The following is an 18,335-nucleotide window of genomic DNA, read 5'->3' on the forward strand; positions in this document are numbered from 1 at the left end:
GAGTCCCTGCGGCACTAAGAATGAAATATTTTTCTCAGGCTTAACTAAAATACCGAGTGATGAAGCATTACAATAACCAGAGCCACAGTGTTAAGTCCTCAGTTAAACTGGAGCTGCGACTTTATCTTATTAGCAATAACCATCAGTAATAACGCTCGAAAACAAAAGCATCTGTTTTCTGAACAAAAGGGACAGATACGGCATGTCAAAATGAGTAATTAATAAAACAAAGCAATCAACAATAGTCTGGAACAATCAGTAATCAGGTGAAAAAAATTGATAGCTTTCTCATTAAAGGGAACAGATGGCGACTCTAAATGGTGTGCGCTGAGTGGAGCCGCCGCCGTCGGCTTCAGAAAAAGACACGAGGAAGGGGCTGTGCGGCCCCGACCACGCTGGGCAGCGGGGAGGCATCGCCTGGGCGCGAGCACTGCAGGTTTCGTTTGTCAACCCTCTTCATTTCAGCACCGGTGAGCACTGCTGAACGTCCACACTGCCACGAAAACCGGGGACGGCGCTCAGGACGGCTGTGTGACACCCCGCGAGGCTGGCGGGATGGAGAATGAAGGCTTCAGAGGACGTTGGCTTGGTGCAAGGACTGGCTGGAAGAGCGGGGCTGAGGAACAGGGGACCTACCCACTGCCCCACGAGAGTGCCGACACACACCAGCTCGTGCCTTCAGAGGGATCGAGAAGCCTCTGGTCCCTCCCAGCAGCTCCCTGGGCCATCAGGACGCTGCTGGGAGTTGGAGCTCCTGTGCCAAGGAGGTCTCTAGCTCCTCTGATGCATGACAAATAAATGTGCTAATTGCATTAGCGCTGGTTTCCGTCTTTTGCTCTCGCTATGCTGTGATTGATGCAACTTTCTCCTTCATGTACAGCGTTCAGAAGTCCAGAGCTTAACAAAAGAAACTGCACGCTATTAGCATGGGCTGGATTAACATTTAATCAAGCAAAGAGAACAAACTGCCACGTGAAATGAGCTGGGAGAAAAACATTTTTTTTTTAAAGGAAGTTAAGCAGCATTTTTTCTTTAAAGACTGAAGAAGTCCAGCTTTGGTTGCAATACAGGACATACCATTTGTATTTCATAATGTGTAACGCTCTTAATGTCTGCATTTCTTGCCTGCATACAAACTGCTTTGACTCCCACCTGTTGAGCTATCCTTCATCACGTCAGACGTAGCAATTCAATAACTTTACCAGCCAGAGGTCAGACTGCCTTTGAAAAAAAAAGTAATTCGGAGCTAAAATTAAAGTTATTATCTTCAAACTGAGGCAGCACTGGGTTCTCTCTTGCTGCTTTTCCAGCAGTGGAAACGGTTCCATTCAGAGATAAAGCAGAGAGCAAAGCTGGTATCTTCCCTCTCAGATCTGACTCTCCCCCTGCAAATTTTTAATTACATTTGATAGCTTTTGTTTGAAATCTCCGGGAGTCAGGGATTTCTCAGCAATGTGTGTCTATCTGCTTGTTGCACTCACTAAGCTCATGTACCCACAAACGCGTTACTGCCTGCACTAATGAAAAAAAAGATTCAATAAGCAAGACTGCAGGAACCTCCTTAAACCTGCATCGCCTCTGCCCTGAGCCCAGCACCAGCACCCAAGCTGAGTTACGGGAGGGAGGACGGTGCCTGGGGACGCAGGCACTGGTGCCCTGACTAACGGCTTTTGGAAGCCAGGACGGTACCCGCTCCTCAAGCCCAGCACAGCAGACCCTGCGCCTCCATGTCCTGGATTGTGCTGGTATCTGGGTGTCCGTAGCTGCTCTTCCTCTGCTCTCCCACGCAGTTGTTATGCTGCCCTTTCTGTACACTCCTCTACTCTCTCCTGCTCCTCTTTTGCCTGACTTCAGTGAAATTTTCTTCTTTTTTCCTCTTGTGCTTGCTTGCATGACTTTTCTCTATTCATATTCTTCCAACAGTTCTCATGTGCTAACACCTCCGTATCCTTCCATAACAAGTTGCTCCTCCATGGTTAGTGCCAACCACAGCAGAGGGAGAAGGGAGGCTTGAGCCAGAGGGCTGAATCCAAACCCAGCTCAGTGGGAGCTCTTCCTTGTTAGAGACCATTCCCAGAGGAGGGAGCAAAGGCAGGAGGGACTCCAGTGGGGCTGTGTCCACTGGGAAACTAGTTGTATCTCCAAGGCAGATCAGATACTACATTTCCCTTCCTTAATTCACTTCCTCCCTTATCGTCCTGCCCTACTCTTTGTATTAACGAGGCATCCTCAAGCCGGACAACACGCTTTGTTCTGGAGTTGTTCTTCAGATGCCGAGACAGGGCTCAGTTGTGCGAGGCACAGTTTGAGTCTAACGTGGTGCTCGGCGGCTCAGGCTGCTGTCTGCTCCCACCTGTGACCAAGTGGGTGTTTTGGTGGTAGAATGATGGATGAGATGAAAAGTAGATGCACGCGAGTGCTTTGCGGCACTGGGCAAGGCACAAAAGGTGATGGCTGTGCTCCATAAGACGTGCACGTCATTTAGAGCTGGAAAAAACACCGCTGAAAAGGCCAGTGAGCACAACCTGGGCCATGGGCTGCATGCCAGACACAGGTCATGCACGAGTATTCAGATGGAAGCTGGTGGCTAGCTGGAGACACAGTTAAGAAACATTGATAAAGTTGGTTTGAAATATTTACATTGTCCCCAAGAGGGAGAATGTGACAGGAGTAGAGAAGGAATAAATAATATCAAATGAAATACCTTGCAGAGGATTCTGAAAAATTAATACAGGTAGCCAGCTAATCTCTAGCTGGCGTATCGCTCTGCTGTACACCAGCCAAGGAGCTGGCTCGATATTCTTTAACAAATATTGTTTAAGAGTATGACAATCATTGCTATCACATTCAGCAGCAGCTATCACAGGTCTCTGAGGTTCTTCTACTGACAGTTTCCAGTGTAAATGTAGCTGTTGGCATACAAATGATTCAGTATCATGATTATTGATTACACTGGAGGCTGGTGGTATCTGAAGGTAGTTAGTCAAAGTCAACACAGTGAATTGTGTTAAATATGAATATTACTTATGCACTAATACCACTAATACAAATATACATTATCAATCAGTGACAGAGCTTTTAAGCAATAAGCATAGAATGTCATGCCTAATTTGTGCGCTCTTAATTGTGATTAAAAGTTCAAATTAGAGTATTGTGACACAAATGGCTCGCATTACTCACTAGAACTCGGTTCAGAATACTGGAATTAGCTCTTGTATCCCTTAATTTCCAGTAAACTTTTCTGTCTCCTTGCACTTCAAACAGCTCAGAGTATAACCCACCTGTTCTGCTCCAGCCATTTCTGAGACAGTATTTCATCAGTCTGATGCTGAAGGCATAACGTGTGTCTGGGACTGGATTAGGACTTGCTTCAAAGTTTTCCCCATAATGCACATTACTTGAGTATCATAAGCAATGACTACTTACTGACACATTTATGTTGACGCCTTTTGAAAACAGAGCTCGAAAAACGTCTTGGAAAACTAACCTGCCAATTTACTATCCCTTGTACTTGCCAGGCCTAAATGCAGCTTAACATGAAACCGGTGTTTGGATCAGAAAAGACATTCAGAGTCACTAATTCTGTCAGCAGTACAAACGGGACTTTGGGAACGCAGCTAAATAAGGCCAAGAGAACTCATGCATATTAAATATTACTACCTGATGAAACTTATTTGGCATGCAATAAACATTAAGGGCTGACTACAAGGGGAGATGCAACAACACACGCCTGCCACAGTGAGACAGCAGCGAGATGGGGGGAAAGAGCTCGTGCTCGTGCTGGGAGCATCCCCCATGGCTGTGTCCCCAGACATGGGCACTAGAGATGCTGGAGCAGCTCCCAGAGCATCACTGAGCGCAGCACGTGCAGTTCTGCACCACAATGTGGGGTTGGTTAAGTGGCTCCAAAGCCCTCCTCACTTTTCTCTGCTCGTATTTGCTGCTGACTATGTGTCTGGGATGTCTGCAAGGTCCCTGGAGAGTTTGTACTCTGGTTCGTGGTGCAGATGAGAAAACAGATGAGGCCAAAAAAAAGCTGAACTTGTGATCACTACCACTGCCAGTTGTGCTGGGAAGGTACTGCAGGAACGCCAGCACGCCCTGCACCTGGGCACACACTGAGTCCCAGAGGCACAGACGTCTCCACATACATCAAACTCTGAATGATCCTCCCTAAAAGTTCAAGAACCATCTTGAAAATGTATGGGGAAGTTTTGCTACAGAACTCCTGATCTAATTAGAAAAAAAATCTGTTTTACCTTAGGGAAAAAGGAAGGTTTCATCAGACAAATGGGTTGCAAAATGCGGGGAGAGTTAAAACACTAGTATTTTAAAAATGGTAGTCCTGAAGCAATACAGATAATTATGCATAAGAAAATATGTGTTGAAAATGTGGGAGTTAATGAAACAGAACTCTTCATATGTAGCCTCACAAACACTTGCAAATTTTTTTTTTTATAATTAGATTTTAGATTACCTGGGAATGAAAACAGAGAGGACAACACTCGATAGTGATAGAGATGCTGAAAAGACCTCCTTTTGTTTAGGACTGCAGAAAACCTGAAGCTGTATAAACACACCCATCTTCAGCCTGAGCAGCAAGCCCGTATCGGACACAAAGCCCATGTCCTACTGGATAAAAGGGACCAGGGATGGTGCCTTGCAGCTCCACTGACATCCTTTACCCCAGATGAAGAGTTAAGCTACTAATTCGAGCTAAAGAAAACTCCACAGCAGATGTCAAACCAATTTAAAGATGGCCAAGATCTGCAGTTCAGATCCAAGCCTACACCTCAGTCACTGCTTTTCCAATACTCGGGGTAAGCCTGGCTCCAAGTCTGTCTTTCCTTTCAATTACAGACTCAGCTATATGAAGTGGCATGAATTCATTGACTTCTCTGAAACTTGCAACAGCTGAGACTTTGGACTGTATTTTCTTTCTGGAAGCTGGCCTAATTTTGTCCAGTTTCTAGGATGGTCCATTCCTACTGTAAGATTCTGCACTTATACCGGGGTCATTGCTTTGTACACGGTGTACTTAAAAATGCTTTGTAAAGGGGATTTAAATGAACAATTGATGGTTCTATAAATTGTCAATCCATTGCTATTGAGGCTGAAGGATCTAAAGCTTGTTTACAGCCATGACTTAAAATGTTCTCCATCACCTTCTACTCTTTTGCTAACAAAGATTTTCTATCACTCACTATTCCTGTCTATAAGGTCTCATAACATACTTATCAGTTATTCACTGCCTATAAACTACATCTTTCTGTAACCTTCAGAGTGTGAATGCGCTTATTTACATGTGGATGTCACTCGTTCAAGGTTTCCGTAAGGAACAGAAAAGGCTGGCAATCCTGAGGTGCGTACGAGGCACCAGCCACCTTTGCCAAGGCAAGAATTCACTGTAACTAGCAGGATAAGTTTGTTATTAGGGGGCACATGATTTATTATTATGGAGGACAAAATCCTTTTCACCTTAGGTTTTTGACTGAGAGTGTCTGACACCAGACATCACAGCGGCTCCATCAAAAGTGTTAACTTGTGCATTGTGCTACTGACTACACTGTTGTAATAACCTGGCACTGCTGAAACAATATCAACAGCGCTGAGATGACACACACCGTATCTCAAACATTCCTTTTCCAAACAACCTCTCTTCATATTTTCCTAGGCACAATAAACAAAATAATTGTTCTTGCTCACAGAGGATAAAATAATTTTCCTTCAGATCTTCTTTTACCCAGGGGAAATCTCTTTTTTCCACCCAACTAAAGAGGTAATCTATTTTCTTTATCCTTCCACCCCAGTCCAGAAGCTGTGTCAAACATGGTTAACTGGATACCTGATAAAGCTGACAAAATGTGCATCTCCGACGGCACAGTTAGGAATATGGTGTCAGTGGAAGTGACCCATACCATTTCGCTGACATTACAGCATCCCCGGGAACAGCTATTACAAAGCCGATAGATGTGGCTAATGCTAATACAAAGCAATCCATAAAACAATCTTTCACAACCACTCCAGGAGAGAATGAAAGCACGTTCGCAGAAAGTGTTTGAAATTTTGCAGGGCTGTCGTGCAAGGTGTAACACATATTTTTAGCAATTTGTGGGACTGCATCTGCTGTGCAATTACGTTGTGCGACATAGGGGCTAGGATTTATAACCAAACATAATGGCCAATTACACTCCAAGTATTCTGCAGCTAGAGCATTTTATGAACTAGGATAGTGTGAGACACCACTTCTGAGTGTAATTAATCTTAATTAATTTCCTCATATTTAATATTAGTCTATCTGCATATTTAAAAATCTATCTGACACACCCCCATCATCCTGCCTGAACATCTCCTAGTGATTTAAAATGAAAAATGACTACACCAATCATTGCATGTTTAGCTGCAGTAATTATTCTTAAATTAGTAATTTCCCAAGACATGTTAATGTAGCGATTGGCTTCTCATGGTTTTGGGGGGTTCAGTCCACACATAAATTTGCATGGATTTAATAAGCAGCGTGAAGTTGCACCACTTTAAACAAATAACTCTGACTTTGTGGCCGAAAAGGACATCAGTTTAATGCCACTCTGCATTGGTTTGGCTGATTTAGCAAGGGCAGGTGACACTAAAGGACAGCAGAAACAAAGACAGCGTCTCCATACACACACACAATTGCTCTGGTGGAGTGAGACTGAGACTCGCACCGTTAGTTAAGCCCGAGCACCCCTGTGCCGTCAGCTCCTCAGGTCTCTGCTGACGCGGGGCCAGTCCAAACTATGAACTGGGCTCTGACTTTGAACAAAACCCCCGGTCTTCTCAAAGCTGCACGTCCCTTCTTGATCCCAGTGATTCTGGTACAGTTTTGCTTTGAGCTCGTGAACCCAGATAAAACTCAAGATGTTTTATGCTTACATGGTAGGAAGCTCTTTCTTCTCTGTCCATCGGGCGAGTCACATACATCCTGCCAGACACAGGGTCAATGCTGAAGACTTCCATCGGCGGCTGGTCGGCTCCCACTCCAGTGATGCTGTATCTGATATGGATCTCTTTGTCCTTATCGGAACGAATCTGGATGAAATAACAAAGACAGCAATTGGTAAGTTTTGGACAAAAGCCAAATGGATGTTTAAGCAACTTTAAAGATTTGAGCCTGAAAGCTGCATAAATGTAACACGGCTGTCAGTGTTGACAAGGGAGCTGTATGCCAAAGGTTTGGGGAAAAGCCAGGAAAAGTGTATTCCACGTATTTTCAGCTATTTTTCTCCTCTTTTATTCATGATGATTCTCTAGGAATCATTGAAATTCCGACTTAGATGTGGAAGAACCTATACGCACAAAAAAATGCTGTTTACATGTTATTGAAACCCTAGGCTTTTTAAAGTGTCCAAATTGCCCAGCCATACCCGGAGTCTCCCAGCCATTAATCACTTCTGAAAATGCTGTCTGCAAGCTCCCACATCATGTCCTCAGTCCCTGTGATTGTGCACACAAATACTCCCATGAAATTCAAAGAACAGGGCTGTTTGCTCCCTCTTTGGCCAACCCTGCTGGCTTGACAAGGCAAGGCTGGGAATGCCTGGTGGGATGCTACCATTTCATCTGACTGTTTGCTGAGGAAAAGTGTGTTTGGCAGATTGCTTTTGAAACCCCTTCCCTCCCATACCTCGAGAACACCACCACAAACCGAATGCAGCACGTTGAATTACATGAACCTTGGATACAGAGCCGAGAAAATAAAAAAGGGAGGTTAATATGTTGTCCTAGCAACCCTGACTATCTCTTTAAACCCAAATTTAATTTTCTGAGCAAATGCTGAAAGAAGTTCTTGCAACAGCATGACTATCCTGAAAGAAAGTGCAAGGTACAAATAAATTACCGCCCCCCGCACCATCACAAACTGTCTTGGCAGTGTAAAAGCGACGTGCATAAATTTTTCTCTAACAGGTCTATGAATACAACAAAGTAGTTGGGAAGATAATAGAAATCTCATAGCTGAGTGCACTTTAGCATCTTTGCTACGGCAGCTGCACGCTCGGAGGAGCCTCTGTGGGCTCAGTGGGATGCAGGAGGCCCCCGTGTCCCCCCAAACAGCCCCAATTTGGGGAGCGAAGGTGGTTTCCCAAGGGAAGAGGAGGCTTCACTTGTCAGGCAGAGGAATTGGGACAGGTCTGTGGGCTGCTCTTGCACTCCTCCCACACATGACCTACGCTATTTCTTCCTCTCCTGACATGGGAGGCTGACAAAATGTTGAACATGTCGGTGCAGAATAGTGTCAGATTCCCTGGCTCCGAGAATCTCCTTTGATGCCTTTGTCCAGATCATTACCGAGTTTGTACACTGTTTTCTTTGTACTGCCCCCACCAAACAGGCTGCTCCTGTTAACGGCTAATAATGTCAGTTATTACTAGACACTGCCAGGATTGATTCGTGCTGCACCTACACTTCTGGAGCTGGAGGTCAGGGAACAGAGACAGTTTCATCCGTCTTTTCTCTACAGGATTCACTGCTTGTTTAGGCTATTAGTACCAAGGAAAACTGATTGGACTTGCACTGGTATAATCGCTTAAAAGAGGTACTGGGGACATTGTGAAAGTGCCCTCACGCTGCACACAGCAGTTTATACAGGTTTTTGTGGGCCCAGTGGGTATTTGTAACAGGGATCTGAGTAGACAGGTATGAATCCAATTTTCATTAGCAAATCCATAGGTGAAAAAGAGTATATTAAAATCAAGCTTTGCTTGCACAACTGTGGCCTTAATGACAGCAACCGACTCACCAGTTCAGTAACTGAAGTCCGCAGTCCCCATTTTTAGAAAGTCAGCTTTCACCCTGCCCAGCGCACAGAGCTGAAAATTGAATTGATGTGAACGGCTGTGCAAATGTATAGCTCAAGTCAGGGAGTTCAAGCTCTAACCCGCTACCTACATGTTTGTAGCTATGCTCAAGGTTAAGTGAAAACATAGGAAGCCACTGCTGGACCTCCAGCTTTGAGTCAGTGTGGGGTTCCCATCTCAAACTAAGACGAAAGGGAAAAAAAATGGTAATTTGGGACACACAGTTATGTGTCTGTCTCTATCAACATGTGTCTGCACAGCTCCAAAGCACCTGTAACGTGTCAGGATAAAACCAGCCCTTTGCCCTTAACAAAGGTTGAAGGAAAAAAACCCCACCCAAGGTATCTGCACTGTTCCTGCCTTTTTGCTCACTGAAGCACGGGAGTTGGGAAGGTGGCCCCAGCTCCAGCCCAGCCCAACCATGGCTGTAACTTAAGCACAGGCACCAAACACCAAACCAGTCTCCCTCCAACAAACTAAAATGGAAACAATTTTAACCTGAATCACAGAAGGGGAAAGTCTGTTAGTTCTTCGTGGGCATTTTTCTGCTCTATTTCCTGTTGCATATAGTACCCAGATCCCATTGTGATAGAAGCATTAGGAATGCATAGAGAGAGACAGAACCAGGGAAAAGGAGGCTGGATTTAAATATTCAGTGCTAAAGGCATTATATTTTATTTTTAGGAAATGCAGATAAACAGAAGCTCTCTAAGAAAGCTATGTACAGTTTAATAAAGTGTATGCTATAGGATGTCCTTGCAGCACTTTCATTAGCATTAATAGGGTCTAAGCTGTCTGTATGTAAAACACTGCAGATCTAGGAGATGAAATATATCAGAAGACCCACACGACTTACCCAATTACACTAAGAAAATTCTATGAGATAATTATACTGCATTGAGCAAAACAAAGATAGGGGGGAAATACATCGCAAATATTCAGCAATGACTCATTATTTGTTGTTAATTGCCATCATACTACAATGGTTTGCCTGTTACCTGCACTTAATTCCATTTCCAGTAAGAATACAAGGATGTGAAGTGTTCAGAAAAATCACGTAAGAAGTAGCACTTGTACAGAGAGTTGCAAAGACCATTGACAATGAAGCACAGTACGTATTACTACCAGGGAGATATTCATCACACAAAGGCACATGCTTTTTATATTGGAACATGTAATTTTAGCACTCTTAATGAGATATTAAAAAAAAAGAAATTTTTTTACAGTAATCCTGTACCATTTGACCAAAGGTTTCATTTGCATAATTCCCAGGGTGCAATTTAGTAAATCTTGTTGAGAAGTTAAGAACATTATCTGAATACAATGTAAGGTTTACTTCTTTTGTTGAAACCGTTCCTGGAGCAGTTTACCATAATAATAATAATAATAATACTGCTAATAAAATCTCTATTCCCAAGAAGCTCACTAGATCAGGAGAAAAAATTACTGGCTAGGGGAATTTATTGGCTCAGGAGAGAGTTGCTTTTTCATCCATTTATGCCTGGGAAGTGAGAAGATGGTAACATCTGTACGATAATCTTCTGACTGGAGAATATACACATGAATTTTTTTTTCATTTATCTTTCCTTTTATAATGCAGTCGAGAGTTATGCAGGGTTCTGGGTTACAGAACGGATGGCAGAAGGATAGTTTTCCTTAGCTGCATTTATACATTTTTTTTACCTGGAGAACCCTTGGAGCTTAGAGCTTCTCCAGCACCAGGCACAGTACAACACTGCATATGATGACCTGAGCAAGATGAATGATGATGGCTGATGACTGTCATAAGAGGAATTTGCTTGTAAAGCAGCTTTTACTCTCTAAAAAATCCTCTGGGATGGAGCTTAAACAGGATTGGTACACAGGTGAGGAAAAGTGCCCCAGACAGAAAGGCAATTTACGGTGGAAGATGTGATCCCCTGATCCTATCCTATCTCATGAACACAGGCGAAATTTTCCAAGCAGAAACCCTGGGATGCCGACTATGCTCACCTATGTTGACAGATACAAATGGACCATCTGGGAACTGCAGGACTGGCCACCAGAGCCACAGAGGGAACCTGCAGCAGAGCTGGGCACAGAAGAGGACAGGACTGTAACAACTGTATTCCTGTACCTAAAAAACTATATTGAGAGGATTTCACTGAGCTGTACATGGTCTGGGTTCTGCCCATCACCGTGTGATGGTACATGTAAGTGCCCGGAAATGTAACTAGAGAAAGCAAAGCAGGCCATTTATACTCTGTTGCATTTTCTATCTACAGAGCAAGCTAGAAAATAAATTTATTTTGAAGTTCTCCAGCTTGCTCTATAACATATGGAGTTAAGAATGCCCTTCAAAAAATACGTGGTTTCCCAATTCTCCCATAGAATACCACACAACATTTGCACTAACATGACCTGGGGAGACTTAGACTTGATTTTTTTGTTTTATAAACCCCATTATAATTATTAATGAACACATAAAATAATGTAAATGATAAGCAGTAAGTGTCTTTTATTATTAAGCTCTTAGCTATTTTGCCCATTAAGAAAACCAAATTAAAATAATTGAAGACTATAATCTGTCATGCATTCAAAATGCTCCATAGAAATTCAGACAGGCAAACATATTCAAAGTCTTTAAATGAGCACACTTAAGAGTCAGTCTGAGCATTCCAGGATTGGCTCATTAATTTTAGTGGAAATATTTTAATTCAGCTACTCTTACTGCTTATTGAAATCCTTGCTAAGGACTGACTTATTTATTTTTAACTGAATCTGCAATATGTTTAAGACTCATTTGTATAAAAGTTCTTAACTCTTATTTCACAGTTGTTTTAGAAGCCAGTAAAGAGACACATCTCCAGCCCCGTATTTCCAAACAAATTACTGCGTGCTGCTTAAAGAATCACATATGGTTTCAACAAATAGATGCAAAAGTCAAACGGACAGAGAAAAATTAAGACAGATTTGGAGACCTAAGCAGGTTAAGGTAATATTTATTAACTTCTGTCCCCTTTTATCACACTTGCCAATGATCCCAAGCTATTTCCCAGAAAGAAAGACAAAAAGAAAACAAAAGATCTCTAAAATACTTCAGCTGTCTTCAGAGAAAACCATCTAGTCTGTGCCTTGCAAAGAGGATGCTTTGACATGGCAAGGGCAGCTATCATGTTTGAATAAAAGGAATGTTTCCACTAACTGCAAACACTGGGCTTAGTAGCAGCCTGCAAGTCTTTATCTAATACTGGACAAAACGACTAGCAATTAAGTTTCCCACAGCAGCAGCATTTGCAAACAAGGTTAAGTAGGAAAAGATCTCTATTGGCAAAGAAAGAAAGGATGGAAACGCATATTTGTAATCATAGATTTCTTTCTTCCCTCAGCTGGGACTGGTTTAATCTCATACGCAACTTTCTAAAAGCTTTGTATCTGGTCTAAGATAGCCAGATAAACAGAAGACAAGCAAGCCTTTCCAGACTGAAATCCATCCCCCCGTCTTGAACGCTTAAGTACACATCAAATTTCCTGGAAGAAGTGGTTTTCTCTTCCCACATATTGTAGAGAGAACCAAGGACTAAGCTTACACTAGATGCCTACTAAATGGTTGTGATTCACTGCGATGAATGCCATTCTTCCTGCAGTTACAAACAGCATTTAGCTACTCTCATTACTACTACGCAAGAACTTAAGTTTCTTCCTCTTCTTTAAAATACAAACCCAAAGCCAAACTGTCCCAATGTCTCTCCTGTCAGGTTAAATCTTCCTCTGCTCCAAGTGCAATCTGTGCAAAGTGATTTATAATGTATTTATTTTGATGATAAAATAGTAAAACTATTGTGTCAGAGAGATTAAAGCTGCCATTTAAGTTATTCATGTAACTGATGATGCAGCCTGCGTTAGAGAAAGAAATGAAACTGTAAATGTTTGAACCCAAAAGAGAAGAACCTGTCACGCATGCCCGGCTCATGCTCTGCAGAGGAACCCGTTCCCCGGCCAGCTCGCCTGCTTCTTACCAGGAGGAGTTTGCTTCCTCTGCACTGACCCTGCGAGCGCTTGGCTGAGGCGTTTCACCAAATGTTCAGCTGTCGAAAGCTTCCAGCGTTTCACAGGTCCTTTGGCTTTCAAGCGGCTCCCGCTGTCCAAGGGCTGTTCTCCAGCGCAGCAGCCCCCTTCAGGCCAATTATATCCACGTGGATACATTTCTCCAGAGCCTTCCTCATGCCCATCGGTAGCTTTGATAGTCTTCACTCCCTCTCTCCCTTCCAGGTTTTTTTGATTTGTTTACCAGGGTTTTTCTCCTCTATCTGGACAAAGATGTAACATCAAGCAGATGGAAAACAGGAGAATATAAATCAGGCTCAACAGGGAGAGCATAATGCAGTGGGAAAGAAGAAATTCTAAGTGTTTCTGTCCAATAACTGTGTGTGACCCGTGCATAAGTACGGGATGAAAATGAACTTGTCAGACTCACAGTCCAATTCAAAACTACCATTATTCTGCTTGGGACAAAAGCAAAATAACAATCCCTATGCCTAGGAAACTGAATTTTGTGCATGATCAGATGAGACACTACAAGCTCAGAATACCCGGTGTGCAGCAGTGCAACCAGGCTCAAGATCTGCTGCATTTTAACTTTGCTTTCCTACCTGCTGAACCAGCAAAGAATTTATGTTTTATCATGATCTGTCTGGACACAAGAAGACTGAGGTCTGCAGGATTCGTGGGGCCAGTCTGCTCTCTGCGTAACTCTCCAGCTGGGCCAAAGTTTCCGAGTGCTGACTTGAGATTGACAGCAGGTAAGATGATGCCAGCCCTGCCACGTCTCTGTCTTTACCAGTGAAAACTCAGTAAATTGCAATTTGTTGCGTGCTCTTTATGATTAAATAATTAAGCAATTTTCATTACTCACTATTATGAAGGTCAAGAAGCTAATGTGCCTGTATCATGAACTGGCCAACACTAATGGATCTTCCACACCTAATGGTAATTGATACGGCAGAGTAATTTCTAAAGCAACATGTACTTTTCATCAGGCCTTTTGCAGCTGGGTCAATTTTTAAGTACTCCACTGTGGAAATGCTTCAGACTGTAGCAAGATGAGTGAGAGGGAGGACAGCGGCTCTGATGGGAAGAGAAGATTGTTATGGATCAGCAGAATAGCATCACGTGACCAATGTCTCACCACTGCCCGAACGTTGACAGCAGAAGCAACAGAACTTGTTCTTACTGCTCTTTCTCTTACCTCTCTTACAAGAGAGCAGATTCTTCAGTGTAGTGACTGAAGGCATCCCAGTGGAGTTGCACGTGTTGCTATTGGGTGAATTTTGGCCTTGAAAAACTACTGCTGGTTCACACTGTGCAAGATGCAAGTGGCCCATATTAACTAACTGGGATTTGAACCAGATGCACAAGCCCTCCTCTGCTGTAGAGGATGCTCCATGACAAAAGGTCAAAGAAAATACCTCTGAGAGTCCGAAACACACTGTTCTTATTCCTGTGCTGGCAGAGTCGTGACAGACAAGAGAAGATCATCCTTCATAATCTACTTATGAAAGGCTACACACTGTTATCCTTACGTAGGGCACCATCCTGCAGCGCCTTCTTGCAGCTGACCCTGCTGCTGTCTGCTATGGTTATGCCTAAATGAAGGCTAAGTCAAGAAAAATAAATCACAGTAGCGGGGCTTTGTCTTCATTTCTTTTTGAAGTGTGTCTCTCCTGAAGCTTTACGCTGCGTCTGCCACAAAGCCAGCCTGGCAAAGAGAATCCAGCACCTCTCCGGGTAACACTGAGCAGGAAACCCGAGTGCTCAGTGCAGCAGATAACCAAGGGTAGCAAATACTGACCTACGCAGGAGTAACCTGATTGCTGTAACTAATGATCGAAGCCCTCAGCTAGTATAAATCAGTGTAGACTCACTGACTTCAGAGGCATGCTAATTTATTTCAGCTGAAAATCTGGTCCATGGTGTTTAAAAATTAAGCTGCACAGCAGAAGAACAGGGGAAGAACGATCTTTGTGCAACGGCACGCAGCAATCTAACACAAGCAGCATTCCTCTCGGTAGGACGGCGAGCTCAGACACAGAGAAAGAGTATTCACTGGAGAACAAACACACTTCTGTTGTCGTGAAGGGAGTTTTTCCCATACTCAAGGGATATAACCGGTCTTAGTATGACCTTTGCTTTTGTAACGACCTCTGGCTATCCCAATCATATATAGTCATGCATTGAGTTCACATTTTGCATGACACCTACAGATACTACTGATCATGGAGAAGCGGTGCCATGGCATGATGGCGAATGCAAGTCTCAGCATAAAATTAAGCTTTTGGACCTGTCTTCAAATAGCTAACAACAGGAAACAACAATAAAACCCTCTAGCGTGTATATTTTGGAGAACAAAATCTGCTGTGCCTCATGTTTGAGACACTACTTTGGGATGCTTGCAGAGCAGGATTTAAAGCTCTGCAGTTGTCAAAGTCTCTCTAATAAGTTTAATTATAGGAAAAGCAAATCCATTTGTTTGTTCTGGAGGTAGATTACATGGTGTAGTGTTTATAGAAGTTATTTCAATAGACAGTAAAGGGCAGTACTAACTGTGAGGAGGCAGAAAATTAAGTTCTCCCTATGTGCTACAGGAGCAATGCTAACGGGCATCAGTGTGGCTTTAGACTCGATGATCCTCATGGGTCCCTTCCAACTCGAGATATTCTGTGATTCTATAATTCATTGTCCACTGAACAAAGTCAGGGTGAGATGACTTTGGTCCTAGGACTCACGCTCATATGTTATGCAGACAAAATACTGGATGCTCCGTAACTTTTCCCTGATGGCCAAATTCTGCCCATGGATGGATCCATATGCTTCCTTCTGCAACAGGCAACAGCAGCTAAGTAGGACATCCAAGAGCTGCATATCCCTTCAAGCAACTGCTGAGCAAGACACAGCGAGAACTCTGCGGTCAGGAAAATCCAGCAAGGTGACAGCAAACAGGCAGACGTCAGGCACGCGTCCCCCAGCCCACACCGCACTGCCCAGCACCGTGCCCACACGCACACATTTGCAGTTACACACACTGCGCTCCAGCTACCCGTGCAAAAACGCCGAAGATTGGCTGCATGCCCACACCGCCACATGCACACCAGCTGCACCCCCCACCACCTGCAAGCATCGAGCCTCCCGCACCCGCTCTCCCCGGCAGCTCTCCTCTGCCCCGGCCACCCCATCTCATCTTCCTGCGGCTCAGTGGCTTTGCTATGGGCTGTTCCTGCCTCCCCTCAGCAGCTGCAGCTCCTGTACTCGGGCCCCACTTTCCAAAGGTACCTTTCCCTCTGGCGTGGGTGTCCTCGGACTCAAACACCCATCGTTTCTGCAAATCTGCTTTGTGCATTAGGGACGGGAGATTGCTTTCTAGGAAATGTCAAACCCAGCTGAACTGTGCTCGTTTGGAACGAATTCACAGGGCTGAATTTTGGCAAGTTTTTCTCTTTCATTAACTGTACTTCTGTGCGGGTTAGATCTGAGACCTCTGCTTGCTTTGACTTGAATTCACGTTAGACCTACTCGTATGACTTATTGATGTGCTTCCTGTCCACTTGCTTTTAACACAAGAGGCAGACAGGCCTACTTGAGGACACGGCGCCATAGATTTAAAAAAAAAATCATGCAGTCATTTCTGACATGTTTTAGAGCCTCTTTACATCTCACTTCCATTTATGGCACATTCTTTTTTTTTAATTTAACCCCCCAAGGCCAGTAACAGCCCTCAAAAGTCACAAGCATGGACACAACCACAAGCCTCCCACCCTCCAAAAACCCCAATGACGACAACCTCGTTCACACAGGTAGTTCTGTTACGCCTGAACAAGCGGCTGAGCAGCCACACTCCTGAACAGGTACCTGCAGACGTACCAGTTAAGAAGGATGGTGGAGTCCAGTCTGATCTGGGATTCTAGTGCTCAACTGCCTTTTTAATTGCAGAAGCCCTGACAAACATCCTGAATTTCTTGTTTAATTTTTTTGCAGTATTATTAATTGATAACTTAATTTCCTATCCGGTGAATTACATGCAATTCCTTCACCATCAGTTAAATGACAAGTTTAGAGCAGAATAGTTTAGGTAAGCAGATTGTCAGTGCTTATGGCTGTAAGACATAATTATGTACAGCCAACTGTGTAACGCGCATGAAAAAATTATAAGTCTAGGCACAGAAATTAAAATTATTTCAAGATGAAGTTGTACAAATACAGCTGCGAAAAGCTGCAAAATCCTATTAATTTATTCCAACTGTAGTGGGTAGTGCAGCGGGGTTCCAGCCCCCGCCACCCTGCCAAAGAAAGTTTAACTATAACACACAACAAATCAAAGGCTGGATGTTTAAATCTAAACATGGCTCCAGACAACTATTTCAGCTATTATTTATGTACTCCTCAACTTTTGGGCATCAGCTGGTAGCTTGGCATGATGACGCCTCAGCGTGTCAGGGCAAACATTAAACGCTAAATTACCATATGTCAGCTTAGGGTGGTTAATAATTCTACCACATCTTGGACAACTTGAAGGCTTTTTTGAAACTGCTGTCAAATTGAATCTTTCCTTCGATCAATAAAGCAGAACAACGAAATACACTATTTGTGGCATCTGAAGGAAGAGATTAGCAAAATATCGTAAATGCAACTGGCAGGGTCTAACTCCATTTCTTAACTGGAGACCCCCAATACGCATATCAATACTTTCAACGAGGCAACCCACACGAGGAAATGGCGTGTGGCTGTACCTCACTTATTTCTCTGTTACGTGCACTTCTGGTTTGCCACCAACCCCCCCCTACAACCCCAGAGCTGTGTGTTACCTGCAGATCTAACAGGCAGCAGTTAATTACGGGAGCAACGTTTGTTCCACACCGCTGGGTCTATCAATCTCAGACGGAGGAGTAAAATAGAGAAAGACTGCAAGCATAGAGAACCCGTCCGACCTTCCGCTTGTTTTCCAAGCTGTGCAATAGAGATATCTCTGGCAATACTGAGAATAAGGACCACCAGCAGCCTCTGGGAACAGCCAAACAAGGTAGGAAATGCAGAAATCTGCACGTTGGGCTTTATTTAAAGGGGTACTACCAACCCCAAATCGCACTTCTGCTGCCACTTTTACTCTCAGTCAAGTACAGCTACAACTAACACACGCTACTACAGTAAGTAAAACTGATTGGAAGGAAATGTTATTTCCTCTGTGCATTTGACAGCATCAACGACACATTTCAAGCTATTCAACAGTGGCAAACGGGGGCCAGATTGTCAGTGCAATTGTGTTCCTGTCAAAGCACCTGAAACGTAAGTCACGTTATTTCTAGGGCCTGCTGCACATCGTACTATGAATATGCAGAAGATCTGGCCCTGGCTTCCCATAGTGCAGCCACGGTTCATTCATAGCCTCTATACGAGCCCTGGAAGAGATTTTTACTTAACACAAACTGAAAGCCACGGCGTTGCATTGCAGACAACTTCACCGCGCAGCGC

At 43.7% G+C, this 18,335-nt stretch overlaps 1 protein-coding gene across 1 annotated transcript in view; it reads right to left on the bottom strand.

Annotated features, from left to right (window-relative positions):
* The window catches only part of CDH4 (cadherin 4), a 447,706-nt gene that overhangs the window by 89,701 nt on the left and 339,670 nt on the right, over nt 1-18,335 (bottom strand). Inside the window, exon 5 of the mRNA XM_068416116.1 lies at nt 6,913-7,068. Coding sequence (XP_068272217.1) covers nt 6,913-7,068 — 156 coding nt within the window. The remainder of the gene's footprint in view (nt 1-6,912; nt 7,069-18,335) is intronic.

This window comes from Nyctibius grandis, chromosome 19 (genome assembly GCF_013368605.1).
Source record: "Nyctibius grandis isolate bNycGra1 chromosome 19, bNycGra1.pri, whole genome shotgun sequence".
Classification (NCBI taxonomy): domain Eukaryota; kingdom Metazoa; phylum Chordata; class Aves; order Nyctibiiformes; family Nyctibiidae; genus Nyctibius; species Nyctibius grandis.